We start from the raw sequence: 16,159 nt of genomic DNA, 5'->3' as shown, positions 1-16,159 counted from the left end.
ACAGCACATCCCTGCATATTAGGGACACCTAAAATGCAAGTTCATATTAAATAAAATATAACCAGTGGTCAGTTTAAACCCCATGAAAAATCGGACAAAGGTGGGCATCCTTAAAAAAAAAAGGATTTGGTTCTAGTTCTAAGAAAGTCATGAATTCACCTACAGAAGAAAAAAACGAAAAAAAACAGATGTACGTTTAAACCCACAGAAAATCAAACCCACAGAAAATCAGACAATCAAACTTTCTAAACCGTGTTGAAGTTTCTAACTCAGACAAAATTACGCAGTCAAAAAGGTATTTTTTTTAACAAAATGAGACAGCCAATTGGTTTGGTCCCAGAAATATCAAGATAGTTGAAGTTTAAGTTATGTCGAAATAAGAAAGGTACAGTGCCAAATTGATAGGAATTTTCATTCATTAGCTGCCTGTTTTTCCCTCAAAGTAATCGAGTTTTATGTGAACATTCTGTCAAACTCAAATATTCACAAGATTAGCCTAGAACATGGATACTCACAAACTTTCTCTCAGGGGCCAAATTTACAGTGTGGTTTGTGTCCGAGGGCCGCACCAGTGGGGGCGGGGTCAGTGGGGGAGGGGGCGGGGCTAGAGCAACAAACTGTGACCATGAGGTTGATCACAGGTCCCTGCAGCGGACGCCTTCGTCCACTGAGCCACCAGACCCTGCATACACACATTTCTCTCTCTCTCTCTCTCTCTCTCTCTCTCTCTTTCTTTATCTCTATCTCGCTCTATCACTCTCTCTGTCCTCCCTCTCTCTAGCTCTCTCCCTCCCTCTCTCCCTGTCTCCCTCTGTCTCACTCACTCTGACTGTCTCACTCCCTCTCTCTCCTTCTGTCTCACTCTGACTGTCTCACTCCCTCTCTCTCCCTCTCTGTCTCACTCACTCCCTCTCTGTCTCACTCACTCTGACTGTCTCACTCCTTCCCTCTCACTCTCTGTCTCCCTCTGTCTGTCTCTCCCCCTCTCTCTGTCTTCCTCTCAGGTTCCATTATGTGCTACTAGCCACAAGTATATGCCCACTCCCACCCTTCAGACAACCACTTTCATACACCCACAAACATATCCATACACACACCTGCGAATGCTGACACGTCCAGCCTCATCATAAACGCACACACTCATCATCATATGCCAGTACAATGATGGCCAGCATGTTCCTGCACAGTTTTTATTTACCAGTGTTGACGCTGTACTTCTCTGAGACCGCAGGCAAACAATCATACATTTTAAAAAAAATATATAAACATAATCAATGATTCTGTCAAACACGTCTCATTTTAAGGTTTCTCGAATAATATAACACGTGGAAGTTAAGACTGAATTAGTACAACGGGCCATGACACCCCTAGTGCTCTTGGAATCTTCTTTCTAAAAATGATTTTGCTTCCTCTGTTGGAATACCCGATGTAAAACGTCTTTAGAAATGCAAAGTGTGCCTTTAGTTTATGCCACGTGGGAAGTCCCACTACCTCCCTCGGTCACCCTCTTCACCTCACCTTGCGTGTGTCAGTTTGAGCTTAGACAGCCACCTGGCATACACAGCCCCACCCGAGCACTTCACAGGTCTTCAGAAAGACCATTTGTATGTTAATGAGGCCTTGCTGTACTTAACCTCTTCTTAGGCCCCTGCAGCTCCACTATCATTGAAATCACCCGGCGGCCGGCCCCCGCAGAGCAGCAGAGTCTCTTAGACTCGCGCTGCAGCAACCAGCAGTGTTTGAAGACACGATTTCCTTTTTTTTAAAATACAACACGGGTACGATGTCTGGAAGATCAGCGGGCGGCCAGGGAAGGCTTGCCGGGCCGCCACCGGCCCGCGGGCCGTACTAGGAGTACCCGTGGCCTAGAATAAAAGCAGCCACTCAAAATATCAAATCAATTATAAAAAAAAACAGCTAGTCAAACGTTCAAGCCCATGCATTAAAAGCCAGTCTGAGGATAGGATCAAAATATAATTAAGCATTTGGAGATTAAAATTGAAGGGAAATCCGACAGCTGAAGGATTAAGTCTACTTATAGTAAATCGAAGACTGGGTTCAAAATCATATTTTTATTTGGTCTAATCCAAATTTAAATCTTGGAAGAATCTGAAAGCCAAAGCTTTCAAATCCAGGTAAATTAGACTGTCAAAAGTTTGAATCTATGCATAATTACCCAGTTGGCAATTTCAAATTTATGAAGAAAATGTTTTGAATCCAGGTAAAATCACACTGTGAAAGGTTCAAAATCAAGACAAATAAAACACACAGAAAAAAAGTTCAAAAAGCCAAATAAATCCGAGTCAAAGGTTCAGACCCCATGGAAATCAACCGGCACACGGTTCACATGCCAAGTTTGACTCCGCTTCCAGGGGATAAAATATGTGCATAATCACACAGGTGACGGTTCTGAAATTCAAGAGCAAACAGACAGTTGATGAATGACATCCAGGCACCATCAATCAAATTCAAGGAAACTTAGGTGTCTGAAAGTTAAAATCCATGCCAGGTAAGGCTGTCAAAGGTTCAACTCTAGCAACAACAAACCTCTGAAGTTTCACCTCAAATCCAACCAGAATCAGTCTGTGCCATTTTTCAAATCCCAGGAAAACATCTGTCAAAAGTTCAAATCAGAGTGCATTGGAAGTTCGAAGGTTGAAACCTAGTCTAAAGCGTTGTTTGTGGGTTCCATTCAATGCATTATGAAGTTTTAATCTTGCCAAAATCTGATAGTCAAAGGTCCAAATCAAAGACAATCCAGACAGCCAGTGATTCAAATCGAAGAACAATTGTACAGTCATCGGTTCAAATCCAGGACAAACCAGAATCAATTGGTTCAGATCTAAGAAAAATCAAACATCCATCAGTTCAAATCAAAGACAATTCTGACCTCCATTGGTTCAAATCTAATATAAAAAATCGTACAGCCATCAGTTCAAATCAAAGACAATTCAGACATCCTTTGGTTCAGATCTAAGAAAAATCACACCACAATCAGTTCAAATCAAAGGCAAATCAGATATCCATCCATCGGTTCAAATTTTGCAATACTTATACCTCCATCTATTCAAAGCATAGACAAACCAGACAGTCAATGTTTTAAATCTAAGGACAATCGTACAGCCAATGGTTTCATTCCAGGGAAAAGCTGATCCTACTGGTTCAAGTGCAGGTTAAATTGGACAGGCGCAAGTAAACAACCAAGCAAAGCTAGGCGGCCTCTGGTTCAAGTCCAGGTAAAATCAAATAGAACTTGTTGGAATGCAAGTGAAACAAGGCAGTCGCCGGTTCAAATCCAGCTACAATACTACTGTTGCTGGTACCTTCAGGGAGAAAGGGGACTTGGGAACCCGGGTCAGGAGTTTGAATCCCAGCCCAAGCACTTGCCGGAAAATTGTGCAATTCTGGGCAGATCACTGGCTGTTCCTGCTATAAAAATGTAAACAACTGAAATGCGACTGGAATGGTGTGGCATTTAATACACAGATGTAGTTCCAGACTTGTTTGCACACTCGTATATGTCTGCTAACATCTGTTACCAGCTTGGGTTGCACAATATAAATAGGGCCAAGACACCCGCCTAGGGCAATAAAGTGCTATATAAGTAATTTTTCATTTGATAAATACCAATATACACCCGCTCAAACAGAAACAGATCATCCATTTGTACAAAACAAGGTAAAATCGCACAGTATCTATTACACACTCAGGTAAGGACAAGCAGATAAGGGTTTAAATTCAGGCGGAATCACTGACAAACAAATACAAATCCAAGCAAAGCCCAGCAGTTGCGGGGTCAGTCTGGTAAAATCAGACCGTAAATGGTCCATCTCCAAGCAAAACCACCAGCCAATGGGTTCGAGTTAAGATGCAATCTGGCATTTGATGAATCGAACCTAGTAAAAACAGGATTGTTACCGTTTTTCAAGAAATAAATATTGGTTTTTGTAACGCCAGGGAAGTGTGACTCTACACTTGTATGATGAGCAAGTGGCTATTTTTCTTGAATAAAACAAAAAGATGTAAGTTTGATTCTGGGTCCAGGTCTGTCAAAATCTGAGTAGAATGGTTAAATGCAGGTAAAAACGTAAAATATTGGAAAAACAGACATTTGTGTTTCAAATTCACATGCATGATGATCCTGAATCGCAGGGATGCAAATGTAAATCCAGGCTAAAGCAGACAGCTACAGGTTAAAATCCTGTAAATACGAAAATTTCTCGACTTCAAATCCATGCGAAGTTAGACAGTAGCAGGTTCGAATCCCAAAAAATCAGATATTCACTGGGTCAGTCTAACCTGTAAAAAACACAACAGAGATCCAGTTTCTTTCCCGAGCAAGGTATGCACGTGCAGCGTAGAAAGCATCCAAGCTGGGGAAGTTTCTTGGATGAGACTTTAAAAGAGGCAGGAAATGGCCAAGAAAGGCAGTCCTGAAAATCCATATTTTTCATCAGTATTTATGGATCCATCTAAAAAGACACACTTTGAGCACTAAATTTGCAATATAATTAACGTGTTTTGGGGCTTGATACTGACATTGTTCAAACCTACCTGTGTTGCAAAGTGCATGCTCACTACTTGGTGGTGAATAACACTTGTTTAATGATACCCAACTCAATGTTGTTCGTTTTATTGAAGTTAGAAAGATGAAAGGATGAGTAAACGTGCAGGTCTTTGAACCTGTGACCACGAAGCCAAACATAGATCCTTAAAGTGGGTACATTAGTCCATTGAGCCACTAGATCCAGCGACAAGGAGGTGTCCACGGTACTAACCTTTGGTACGATGGAAGTAGCCCATTGTGTTCCACCAAACTGAACCACGGTATAGAGATTTTGAAGAGTCTCCAAACTGCAGAACAGGATCCTTCTGATTGACAAATGGTGCATTCTAAGAACGGCTTGCTTAACCTTCAAAGCCCTAAACCATAACCAAGAAATTAAATATTCTCAGTACAAGCAGAAATTCCAGAAACAATTAGAAACGTACACTAAAGAACCAGAATTCGAAAACCCAAAAAGTTTCAGCAAATCCTTCTTTGTTTTAGCACCGAGAATCGGAAACAGCATCCCCTTGCACTCAGAAAAACACACTCCTACACGTGTTTCAAGAAAAGGGTGAATCTGGAACAGCGTTCCTCGGAATCCAGAACAACAACCTCAGGCACTTGCATCAAGTAAGGGCTAAAACAGAGTTCCCCCCAGCACTCAGAACAACCTCATGTACTTGCATCAAGAAAGGGGTGAATCTGGAACAGAGTTCTATCTACACACAGAATAACAACCTCATGTAATTGCATCAAGAAAGGGTTGAATCTGGAACAGCATTCCCCCTGCATCCAGAACAACAACCCAATCCCCTTGCATCAAGAAAGGGGTAAATCTGGTACAGAGTTCCACCCACACTCAGAACAACCACCTCATGTACTTGAATCAAGAATGAGGTGAATCTGGAACAGTGTTCCTCAGCACTCAGAATAACAACCTCATGCACTTGATCTGGAACAGCGTTCCACCAGCACTCAGAACTGGCCACGTCATATCACTTTTTAGGTTGAGCATAGGCAGCACGCACGCGCTGTCTGCAAGACCTATCTCCTCTTTTGGCATTCCCATGAATTGCCATTTGTTCGTCGTTGTGCCATTTAGAAATATTGGGGTTTTATTGGTGCATTGGGTCTGAGTCTCCCGCCTTTGCATGCTTTGGGTCACGCCCAGGCGATTTCACTCAATGCTTGCTTGCATTGGTCATCCCAATACATCCGCTGTTCCTCCTAGTCATCCTGATCTGCCTTTTTATTTTGTAGGCTATCAACATCATTTTAGACTTTCAGGCTGTTTCACTGAGCAATGCTCTGCTCGGCACCTGCAAAGTGGCAATTTCAGTCTGGTAGCTGTTGAGCTGTGCGTTGGCTCTAACTCAAAAAAAATGCGACACCTATTACATTTCTAATGCTTGTTTGTCTTGTGATGGTGTGCAACACGGACAGTGGGAAAACAGGCAACCCTTACAGCGGGAGGGAGGGTGGTAGGGAACAGGAAAATGAACAACAGGAGGGAGAGTGGGAGGGAATGGACAGCGGCAAAGTATTAAAAAGCGATATGATGCGGCCAGTGCTGGCTGGCTCATAGACCTTGTTTTTCGTATGATGGGTGGGGGCGCAACACAAGGATGAGGGTGGAAGGGAAGAAGCAACAGGAGGGTGCAGGTAGGAGGGGAAAAAGAATGATGGGCAACTGGGTGGGAGTGGATAAAGCTACACAAACAGGAGGTCTGGGAGGGAGGGGAAAAAGCAAGACTGACAATGGTCGAGAGGGGAACAAGCAACATGGACAATGAGGAGTGGGAGGGGGAAAAGCAACACAGACAGCAGGGCGTGGGGTAGAAGCTTCAGGAAGGACAGGGGTGGAAGGGGGAGAAAACAACACAGACAACGGGAGGGCAGGAGGGAAGAAGCACCACTCGGAAAGCAGAATGAAGCAGCACAGGAAGAACAAAGAAAACAGTACCTCAATCACAGAGTGAGCAGCGGTAGGATGCTAATCAAGATACAGCAATCAGTAGTTGGTCCGTGGTCTACACGAAAGAAGAGGAAGTGAAGCCGGCATGCGCTGGCCAATTAGAAGGCAGCAAATAAGAGTGACAATGAAGCCAATGAATGATGAGCAATGGGCGGGCTCCAAGGCCCTTGTTGTAAACAATATCTGTACAGAGCAACAGCGTCTTAGGTGAGACCTAAAAATGTCAGTGTCCACAGAGGGTCGGGCCTTGGAATAGGCAGGGCGTAGTCTAGAGCACGCCCTGAGGCACTTCTACCTACTGGCCCCCCACTAACTCCCTCCTCCCCCCTCACAGTTTAAATAAAGAAAATAGTTTTTAAGCCTGCTGATAATGTTCTGGGGAGGATTCACACCTCAAATAAATACAACTGTTCCTAACACTTCAGGCGCACTGGCAGCTAGCTATACATACGCTCTTATTAAAACTGAGGCAGCAGGCCACGCCCTCCAAAGGAGGGCTATCTACCTGCCTAGTGATGCCATGCCTATTGTCCCTCCATGGTCTCCGTAGTTCTGGCAGCCGGGGTGGTGTCTACACAGATTGCCATGGTCTCGTTTTCTGGTTTTTTAGACCCCCTCTCTTCTCACCCCCTGGTCCCTCCCGAGAGAGGGGCGGCGGTGCTTTGGTCGCGTTTGGTCCCTGTTCGCTCTCCGTACCCCGTGTAGTCGCAGCCCTTCCTGGCGCCCTTCACGGGTGAATCGTTTGGTTAGTTTCGCTCGTGTTAACTGGCCCCTCAGCCTGGCACTGTCATCCCTCACCTGTGGAGATGGGATCCGGGCCAGGAGATAGGGCGCCTGGTCACCCTATTTATGTGGGATGAAACAAGTGGGGGTTCTGGAGTCTCTAAAAGGGGCTGGTCTAAGAAGCATAACTAGGAATCCTTAGGCTCATAGTATAGAATTAAGGGCGTGGCTTAAAACCATGTTACCTAGAATCATGTGCCCCCCACCACTCAACACCAGCAGATGTACATATACAACAAACCAAACATATTGACTTTTCCACTGCTTGTTAGCAGGATTCAACAAATGGGTACTAATAATGATGTTGTCCTGAATAACTAGAATTACAAATGTTTCAATTCAGAAAATCTGAGACTTTTGAGTTGGACATGACTGTAGTCTATGGGGGGAGTGGGGAAGGGGGTCTTCGAGTGTCCCTCTCACAAATCTGTCCTGCCCTTTCACTGTGCCCTGCAGACTTTCTGCCGGACACTTATGCCCTTTTCCTCCTACCATGTGTCTGAAATCCTCTTGCTGCACTCATCGGTTCCCTCATTTCACTCTCTTGCATGTACTCCCTTCCATCTCCATCACTTCAGCACCAACTCACCTGAGAGCACTGCACTGTTGTCCCCTTTCACCCTGTCAGTTCTTCAACAGCCGTGTACTCCTTTCATACAGTTATCATAGAATCACTATTAAAATTGACATGTCATCATTGCTCTGCGCGCTCTGCAGAGAGGCCAAGGATTGGATGGGCATGTATTCTCAACACCTTTTTGTAGTCACTGTGTGAACCTCGTAGTGTCTCCAGCCTCAACTCCGTGGTCTCCAGTGTAGCCCATTATAAACACCCTCTCACAAACTCACTCACACACACCCAGAGGAAGACTCCAATATATGCTGCTGCGGGAAAAACAGAACCACAGCAACCCGGATCAAGCGAACACTCTTCGGATCACTAAAGTAAGTACATCTTCTGAAATGTAAACCAGCCCTACTTTGCTTACCTTAAATTCTCTTCACGGTTTTTACGTAATTTCTCTGAAATTGACCAGATTGGCAGCCTGTAAGGTTAAGACGTGACTCTAGGCCCTCTGAGGCTCCAGTATCGATTAGGTTATAATTGCAGGCGGATCTGAGACCCGGAGAAACCCGGCCCACTTAAAGCCCCGAGGATCGTTGATGCTGCATTGACCCCTGCTGGATTAGGACCACTGTTCTGGCAGTGGCATTACCTGATGCAGGGGGCCTCGGAACTTGCAGTGTCCCCGCTGCGTGGGGGAGAAGCAGCTGCATCGATTCGATGCCCTTTGCTGGCAGAGGGCCTGATGTCATGCAGCGCCCCCCGCTGGTTTAGAAGCACAACAGCAGTGTCACTGCTGCTTGCTGGTCGAGGGAAGAAGGGCAGGATTATCAGTGCCCCTGCTGGCTGGGGGAAGAAAGAACTCGGCCTGGGACCTCAGGTGTTGCAGTGCCCCTTGCTGGCTCGCTGATTGAGGGTCTGAACTTAGTGCCCCCTGCTGGCTCACTGGTTGAGGGTCTGAACTTACAGTGCCCCCTGCAGGCTCGCTGGTCGAGGGTCTGAATTTAGTGACCCTTGCAGGCTCGCTGGTTGAGGGTCTGAACTTACAGTGCCCCCTGCAGGCTCGCTGGTTGAGGGTCTGAACTTACAGTGCCCCTTGCAAGCTCGCTGGTTTAGGGTCTGAACTTAAAATGCCCACTGCTGGCTCGCTGGTTGAGAGTCTGAACTTACAGTGCCCCCTGCTGGCTCGCTGGTTGAGAGTCTGAACTTACAGTGCCCCCTGCTGGCTCGCTGGTTGAGGGTCTGAACTTAGTGCCCCTTGCTGGCTCGCTGGTTGAGGGTGAACTTACAGTGCCCCCTTGCTGGTTGAGGGTCTGAACTTACAGTGCCCCCTGCTGGCTCCCTGGTTGAGGGTCTGAACTTACAGTGCCCCTTGCTGGCTTGCTGGTTGAGGGTCTGAACTTACAGTGCCCCCTGCTGGCTCGCTGGTTGAGGGTCTGAACTTACAGTGCCCCCTGCAGGCTCTCTGGTTGAGGGTCTGAACTTACAGTGCCCTCTGCTGGCTCGCTGGTTGAGGGATCCGAACTTAGTGTCTCCTGCTGGTTTAGAGGAACCCCATGCCTTGCACTGCTGTTTGCTAGCCGAAGGGGATGGGGTAAGGTTCCTCAGTGCCCCCTCTGGCTGGGGCAAGAAAGGAAGCCATCTTTGCTGGCAGGGGCCCAGAGATCTCGGAGTGCCCCCACTGGTTTACAGGAGCCACAGCTCTATCAGTGCCGCTTGCTGGTTGGGGGTAAGGGGCAGGATTCCTAGTGTCATGCTGGCTGGGTGAAGAGAGAACGCGCCAGGGGGCCACATGTCTTGCAGTGCCCCTCTGCTGGTAGAGGGCTCGTGATCTCACCCTGCACCACCCCTTTGCTGCCTGTGGGTACCCTGTCGCACAGTACGTTCCTTGGTTTGATGAGTCCTGCAGGTACCATGGGCGTAGTTCACGTAGTAGTGCTGCGCGTAGGTAAGCAAAGTGCACTTCGCAAGCTACGCGTAGCACTACGGGAACTGCGTAGTGCGGTAGGAAATGCTGTTCGCGATGATTGCACAGTGCCGTATACTTGTCCGCAGTGTGCAATCATTGCAAACCGCATCTTGCACAGTGCAAGTGGCCGTTTTCTGCCGCTCAAGTAGATTTCTACTCGAGCTGCAGCTTTCTCAATGCGGACTGGTAGTTTCGCATTGCGAGCGGTCGCTAGCATACGGGACCACTCGCAATGAGAAACCTGACCTCCCCGCGTTGAGAATCTCGCCGGGAGGTTTATTTTAAACGCTCGCGATCAGCAACTTGATGTTGTTGATCGCGAATGAGGAAAAGTCTCGCTGGGATGTCATTTTGCTTGCTCACAGTCGCCAACTTGACGTTGAGAACTGCGGGCAAGCAAAAAATGACTGCTACGCGTGTTTGCACTGTGCTACATGCAATTCACGTAGTGCGAAGTAGCGTAAACTTCGCAAACTACGCGAGGGTAGCGTAGTACTTCGCCCAGGGTTACTAGCAGGGCCTCCTGCTTGCTCAGTATCACTTACCTTGCAGGCTTCCGGTGCCTCCTGGGCATGCAGGGTTGGCGCTATTGCAGTGCCTGCCCCTTGCAGGTGGCCTTTGTAATTTTAATTGCATTCATATAGCGCATACGAGGTATCAAAGCGCGTTTTTGGGCGAGTAGCACGCTACTCCAGAACCGAAAAAAGCATTAGTGATGAATTAGTATTGTGAAATATGAAAGTAATTTGACCTGTGGGTATGTTAGTCTGTTATCTGGTATACAAAGGAATAGTGGGGAGATAGAAGAGGGAAAGGTCTGTATTTTATTATAGTGCTTGCTACCCCTGATGAGGTGTTGAAGCACTTGTCGGCAAGTAGCACGCTACTCTGGAACCGAAAAAAAGAGTTCTTTGTGAATTGGTATAGTGAAATATGAAATGTATTTGATCTGAGTGGTGGACATGTTAGTCTGTTATTTGGATTGAAAAAGGTTCGTGGAGGGATAGAAGAGAGAAGGGGCTGCATTTACATAGCGCTTGCTACCCCTGATGAGGTGTTGAAGCTTTTTTCGGTTGGTAGCACGCTACTCTGGAATCCAAACCGGATTAGTGGTGAATTAGTATAGCGGAATATGAAATTAATTTGAGCGGTGGCATGCGAGTTTGTTATTTGGATTGAAAAATGAAAGTGGAGTGGTTTGATGTTGCACGGTCTCTCCCTGTTTCCGAGGCCATGAGGGTGTAGTGTCTCCTGCAGTGCCCTGTACAGTGCCTCCTGCAGTGCCTATAGCTGTGTGAGGGCCCATGGTCCTTGGATGTGGCCCTGCTCGTTAGATGCCCTTTACCTTGCAGCGCCACCCTCGCCAGTTTACCCACAGCCTTGCAGTGACGCCGCAAGCCGGTCTGTTCTCTGTCCACCCCGCCATTGTTCCAGTGCACTGCTGTGCCCCCTGGGTCTACCATTTTACAGTGCCCTTTCCGCCAGCGATGCAGTGCCCTCTGCTGCCCGCGAGGCTCTGCGCCTGCCCACTCTCGCGCAGTGCCCCGCACAGGCAGAGCAGAGGCGTGTCTCCCATGGCACCGCAGGGATCCTGGTGGCAAACCACTGTCCATGATTTGCAGTGCCCCCTCCTGGTAGGTTCAGTGTGTAATCATTTTTAAGCGCCTCAAGCTGGAAGATCCCCGGTGCCAGTCGCCCTGCGGTGCCCTCAGTCAGTGTCCCGGTGCCAGTGGCCTTGCAGCGCCTCCTGCTGGCAGATGCTGAGGGTGGAGGCGCTGTGGCCGCTGCTCGCCCACCCCTCCGTCCAGCCCCTCCTTGCCAGGAGTCTCCTCACCTGCTGGAAGGTGTCCCGGTGCATTGTGGGATCGCGCCGGCCCTCTTTCTGACCAGCCGGAGGAGCGCCAGCTGCTCGCCGGGCACAGTGCGTGCGCTCTGCACACCGGAGGAGCGTGAAGCGTGGCAGAGCCTGGGACCAGCAGCGGGCACGGCCGTGGAACCACAAGCATGCTGCTGCACTACGTCAAAGGTAGGGTCGTGCCACAGGTGGCATCGGCATGCGCGCAGGGACGCCACAAGAAGGGCGGGGCGCGCGCCGTTGCGTGTGTTGGCACTTAAGTGAATGTGTGCGTGTCCCAACGAATCCGAGTGTGCCCGACTGCACCACCCTGCGAGTCTTTGCACGAGCTGAACAAGTGACCCGTGGCTGCGCCTGTTTATATGTGTGTGTGTGTGTGTTTGCATCACCAGAAAAGAGTGCAGGTATGAGTGTGTGTACATAACTTGAAATGGGCAGTGGTGCTTGGGACGTCAGTATTGGCGTTGATTGGCGTCCCCAGTGCATTAAAACGTCCTGCCGGGCACTTCTCTCTACCTGCACTTGTTGTTCAGAGTTGGATCGTTTTAATGGGATCGTACCGGAGCTTCTCAGCAGCTGTTACAAACTTTTAATGGGAGAGTACCAGCACTTCCCAGCAGTTTTATACTTTTAATGGGAGAGTACCCGCACTTCCCAGAAGTTTTATACTTTTAATGGGAGAGTACCAGCACTTCCCAGAAGTTTTATACTTTTAATGGGAGAGTACCCGCACTTCCCAGAAGTTTTATACTTTTAATGGGAGAGTACCAGCACTTCCCAGAAGTTTTATACTTTTAATGGGAGAGTACCCGCACTTCCCAGAAGTTTTATACTTTTAATGGGAGAGTACCAGCACTTCCCAGAAGTTTTATACTTTTAATGGGAGAGTACCAGCAATTCCCAAAAGTTTTATACTTTTAATGAGAGAGTACCAGCAATTCCCAAAAGTTTTATACTTTTATTGGGAGAGTACCAGCACTTTCCAGAAGTTTTATACTTTGAATGGGAGAGTACCAGCACTTCCCAGAAGTTTTATACTTTGAATGGGAGAGTACCAGCACTTCCCAGAAGCTGTATACTTTAATAGGAGAGTACCAGCACTACTCAGCAGAGTTCTGTACTTTTAATGAGAGAGTACCGGCGCTTCTCAGCAAAGTTCAGTACTTTTAATAGGAGAGTACCAGCACTTCTTTCAGCAGAGTTAAGTACTTTTAATGGGAGAGTACTGGCGCTTCTCAGCAGAGTGCAGTACTTTTAATGGGAGAGTACCGGCGCTTCTCAGCAAAGTTCAGTACTTTTAATAGGAGAGTACCAGCACTTCTTTCAGCAGAGTTTAGTACTTTTAATGGGAGAGTACTGGCGCTTCTCAGCAGAGTTCAGTACTTTTAATGGGAGAGTACTGGCGCTTCTCAGCAGAGTTCAGTACTTTTAATGGGAGAGTACCGGCGCTTCTCAGCAGAGTTCAGTACTTTTAATGGGAGAGTACCAGCACTTCTCTCAGCAGAGTTCAGTACTTTTAATGGGAGAGTACCGGCGCTTCTCAGCAGAGTTCAGTACTTTTAATGGGAGAGTACCAGCACTTCTCTCAGCAGAGCTCAGTACTTTTAATGGGAGAGTACTGGCGCTTCTCAGCAGAGTTCCGTACTATTAATAGGAGAGTACCAGCACTTCTCTCAGCAGAGTGCAGTACTTTTAATGGGAGAATACTGGCGCTTCTCAGCAGAGTGCAGTACTTTTAATGGGAGAGTAACGGTGCTTCTCAGCAGAGTTCGGTACTTTTAATGGGAGAGTACTGGCGCTTCTCAGCAGAGTTCAGTACTATTAATAGGAGAGTACCAGCACTTCTCTCAGCAGAGTGCAGTACTTTTAATGGGAGAATACTGGCGCTTCTCAGCAGAGTGCAGTACTTTTAATGGGAGAGTAACGGTGCTTCTCAGCAGAGTTCGGTACTTTTAATGGGAGAGTACCCGCACTTCCCAGAAGTTTTATACTTTTAATGGGAGAGTACCAGCACTTCCCAGAAGTTTTATACTTTTATTGGGAGAGTACCAGCAATTCCCAGAAGTTTTATACTTTTAACGGGAGAGTACCAGCACTTTCCAGAAGTTTTATACTTTTAATAGGAGAGTACCAGCACTTCCCAGAAGTTGTATACTTTAATAGGAGAGTACCAGCACTACTCAGCAGAGTGATGTACTTTTAATGAGAGAGTACCAGCGCTTCTCAGCAAAGTTCAGTACTTTTAATAGGAGAATACCAGCACTTCTCTCAGCAGAGTTAAGTACTTTTAATGGGAGAGTATTGGTGCTTCTCAGCAGAGTTCAGTACTTTTAATGGGAGAGTACCAGCGCTTCTCAGCAGAGTTCAGTACTTTTATTGGGAGAGTACCAGCACTTCTCTCAGCTGAGTGATGTACTTTTAATGGGAGAGTACTGGCGCTTCTCAGCAGAGTGCAGTACTTTTAACAGGAGAGTACCAGCGCTTCTCAGCAAAGTTCAGTACTTTTAATTGGAGAGTACCAGCACTTCCCAAAAGTTTTATACTTTTATTGGGAGAGTACCCGCACTTCCCAGAAGTTTTATACTTTTATTGGGAGAGTACCAGCACTTCCCAGAAGTTTTATACTTTTAATGGGAGAGTACCAGCACTTCCCAGAAGCTGTATACTTTAATAGGAGAGTACCAGCACTACTTGGCAGAGTTCTGTACTTTTAATGAGAGAGTACCGGCGCTTCTCAGCAAAGTTCAGTACTTTTAATAGGAGAGTACCAGCACTTCTCTCAGCAGAGTTAAGTACTTTTAATGGGAGAGTACTGGCGCTTCTCAGCAGAGTTCAGTACTTTTAATGGGAGAGTACCGGCGCTTCTCAGCAGAGTTCAGTGCTTTTAATGGGAGAGTACCAGCACTTCTCTCAGCAGAGTTCAGTACTTTTAATGGGAGAGTACTGGCGCTTCTCAGCAGAGTTCAGTACTTTTAATGGGAGAGTACCAGCACTTCTCTCAGCAGAGTTCAGTACTTTTAATGGGAGAGTACTGGCGCTTCTCAGCAGAGTTCAGTACTTTTAATGGGAGAGTACCAGCACTTCTCTCAGCAGAGTTCAGTACTTTTAATGGGAGAGTACCAGCACTTCTCTCAGCAGAGTTCAGTACTTTTAATGGGAGAGTACTGGCGCTTCTCAGCCGAGTTCAGTACTTTTAATGGGAGAGTAACGGCGCTTCTCAGCAGAGTTCAATACTTATATATATATATATATATATATCTTTTTGTGTGTGTGTATATTGTACACACACATGTACTTCATGGTGATTTAGTGTGAGACACAGTTTGAAATTTTGGCTTCTGTAAAACAGGAGTTGATAAGACTGTTTGATCTTTATAGGACAGATAAGGTACACCCACATTTCTCGCACACAGTAGTCGAAGTGCATTAAAGAAGTGTGGGAACTGTGATGCATGCACAATGTGGGCAGTTGATTGAATGTAGGGGTGCGGCAGGGTCGGATTGGGATCACAATTCGGCCCGGGCACTGACGAAAAAAGTGGCCCACATTCAAATGGCGTGGCCCATATGTAAGGGGCGTGGCCCATATGTAAGGGGCGTGGCCTTTCATGAAACACTATTTGGACAGACAAGGAATGAAAGTGGGAGGATACTGTTCTTGCACAGGACACAGGGCAAAGGTGCCAATGGGCTACATACTGAGCAACTAAAAAAAATAGCAAGGCCCTTTTCTGTCACAAAATTATTCCAGCCCTCCAGCACAGGAGCACCTGAAAAGCAGCAAAGCCCCTGCTATTACTAACCTACTTAGCCCTCCCCAGACCTTCAGCTCAGGAGCACATGAACAGAGGTAAGGCCCCTGCAATTAGTAAATTAATCAGCCCTCCAGGCCTCTGGAAAATGTCCTGGCAGGGGAGCACAAAACACAGCTTTCTGGGTCATCCAAGGTAGCCAGGTAGCCAGGGGGGGGAGGCTGAGGTGAAGCTGGTGCATGGGAAGTGCCTTCCCAGTGTGTTCTGGCAGTTTGAGTACTTACTATTTACTGTAGTATTACCCTCGTACCTGTGTTTGGTACCCTTTTGTAACTTGCAAAAGTCACTTTTCTCTTGTAACACACTGTTTGCTACCTCTCACTTTTGTTTGCTTTAGATACTTGCACAAGTGCCACCATTGCCTTTGTAACATTTGTTCTTGTGCTGGAGTGTCTGCCATTAATTGTAGTATTACACTTCTACTTGTATTTTGTACGCTTTTGTAACCTGCACACATATCACTTTTCCTCCTGTAATGTACCGATTGCTCCCTCATGTATTTTGGTTGCTCACTATTGTCACTTTTGATTCATGTAACTTAACGTTTGCTTTTGTAATTTGTCCACTTATAATTTTCTCCTCATGTATTATTGCTGTTGCTTGTGTAAAGCGCTCGGACGCCTTCGGGTAAAGTCTGCGCTATATAAAATC

At 46.8% G+C, this 16,159-nt stretch overlaps 1 protein-coding gene across 2 annotated transcripts in view; it reads left to right on the top strand.

The window, feature by feature from the left end:
- The window catches only part of PLEC (plectin), a 624,446-nt gene that overhangs the window by 155,591 nt on the left and 452,696 nt on the right, over positions 1-16,159 (top strand). Inside the window, exon 1 of one of the 2 annotated variants that reach the window (XM_086966400.1) lies at positions 11,724-11,867. The exons of the other annotated variant lie outside the window; for it this stretch is intronic. Within the exon in view, the coding sequence (XP_086822526.1) occupies positions 11,846-11,867 (22 nt within the window). The 5' untranslated portion in view covers positions 11,724-11,845. Of the gene's footprint in view, positions 1-11,723; positions 11,868-16,159 lie in introns of those variants that run through there. 2 annotated transcript variants of the gene reach the window in all.

Source organism: Lissotriton vulgaris, chromosome 4_1 (assembly GCF_964263255.1).
Source record: "Lissotriton vulgaris chromosome 4_1, aLisVul1.2, whole genome shotgun sequence".
In the NCBI taxonomy this organism is placed as follows: domain Eukaryota; kingdom Metazoa; phylum Chordata; class Amphibia; order Caudata; family Salamandridae; genus Lissotriton; species Lissotriton vulgaris.
Note: the sequence above shows the minus strand (reverse complement) of the source record. Positions and strands in the feature narration are given on the sequence as shown.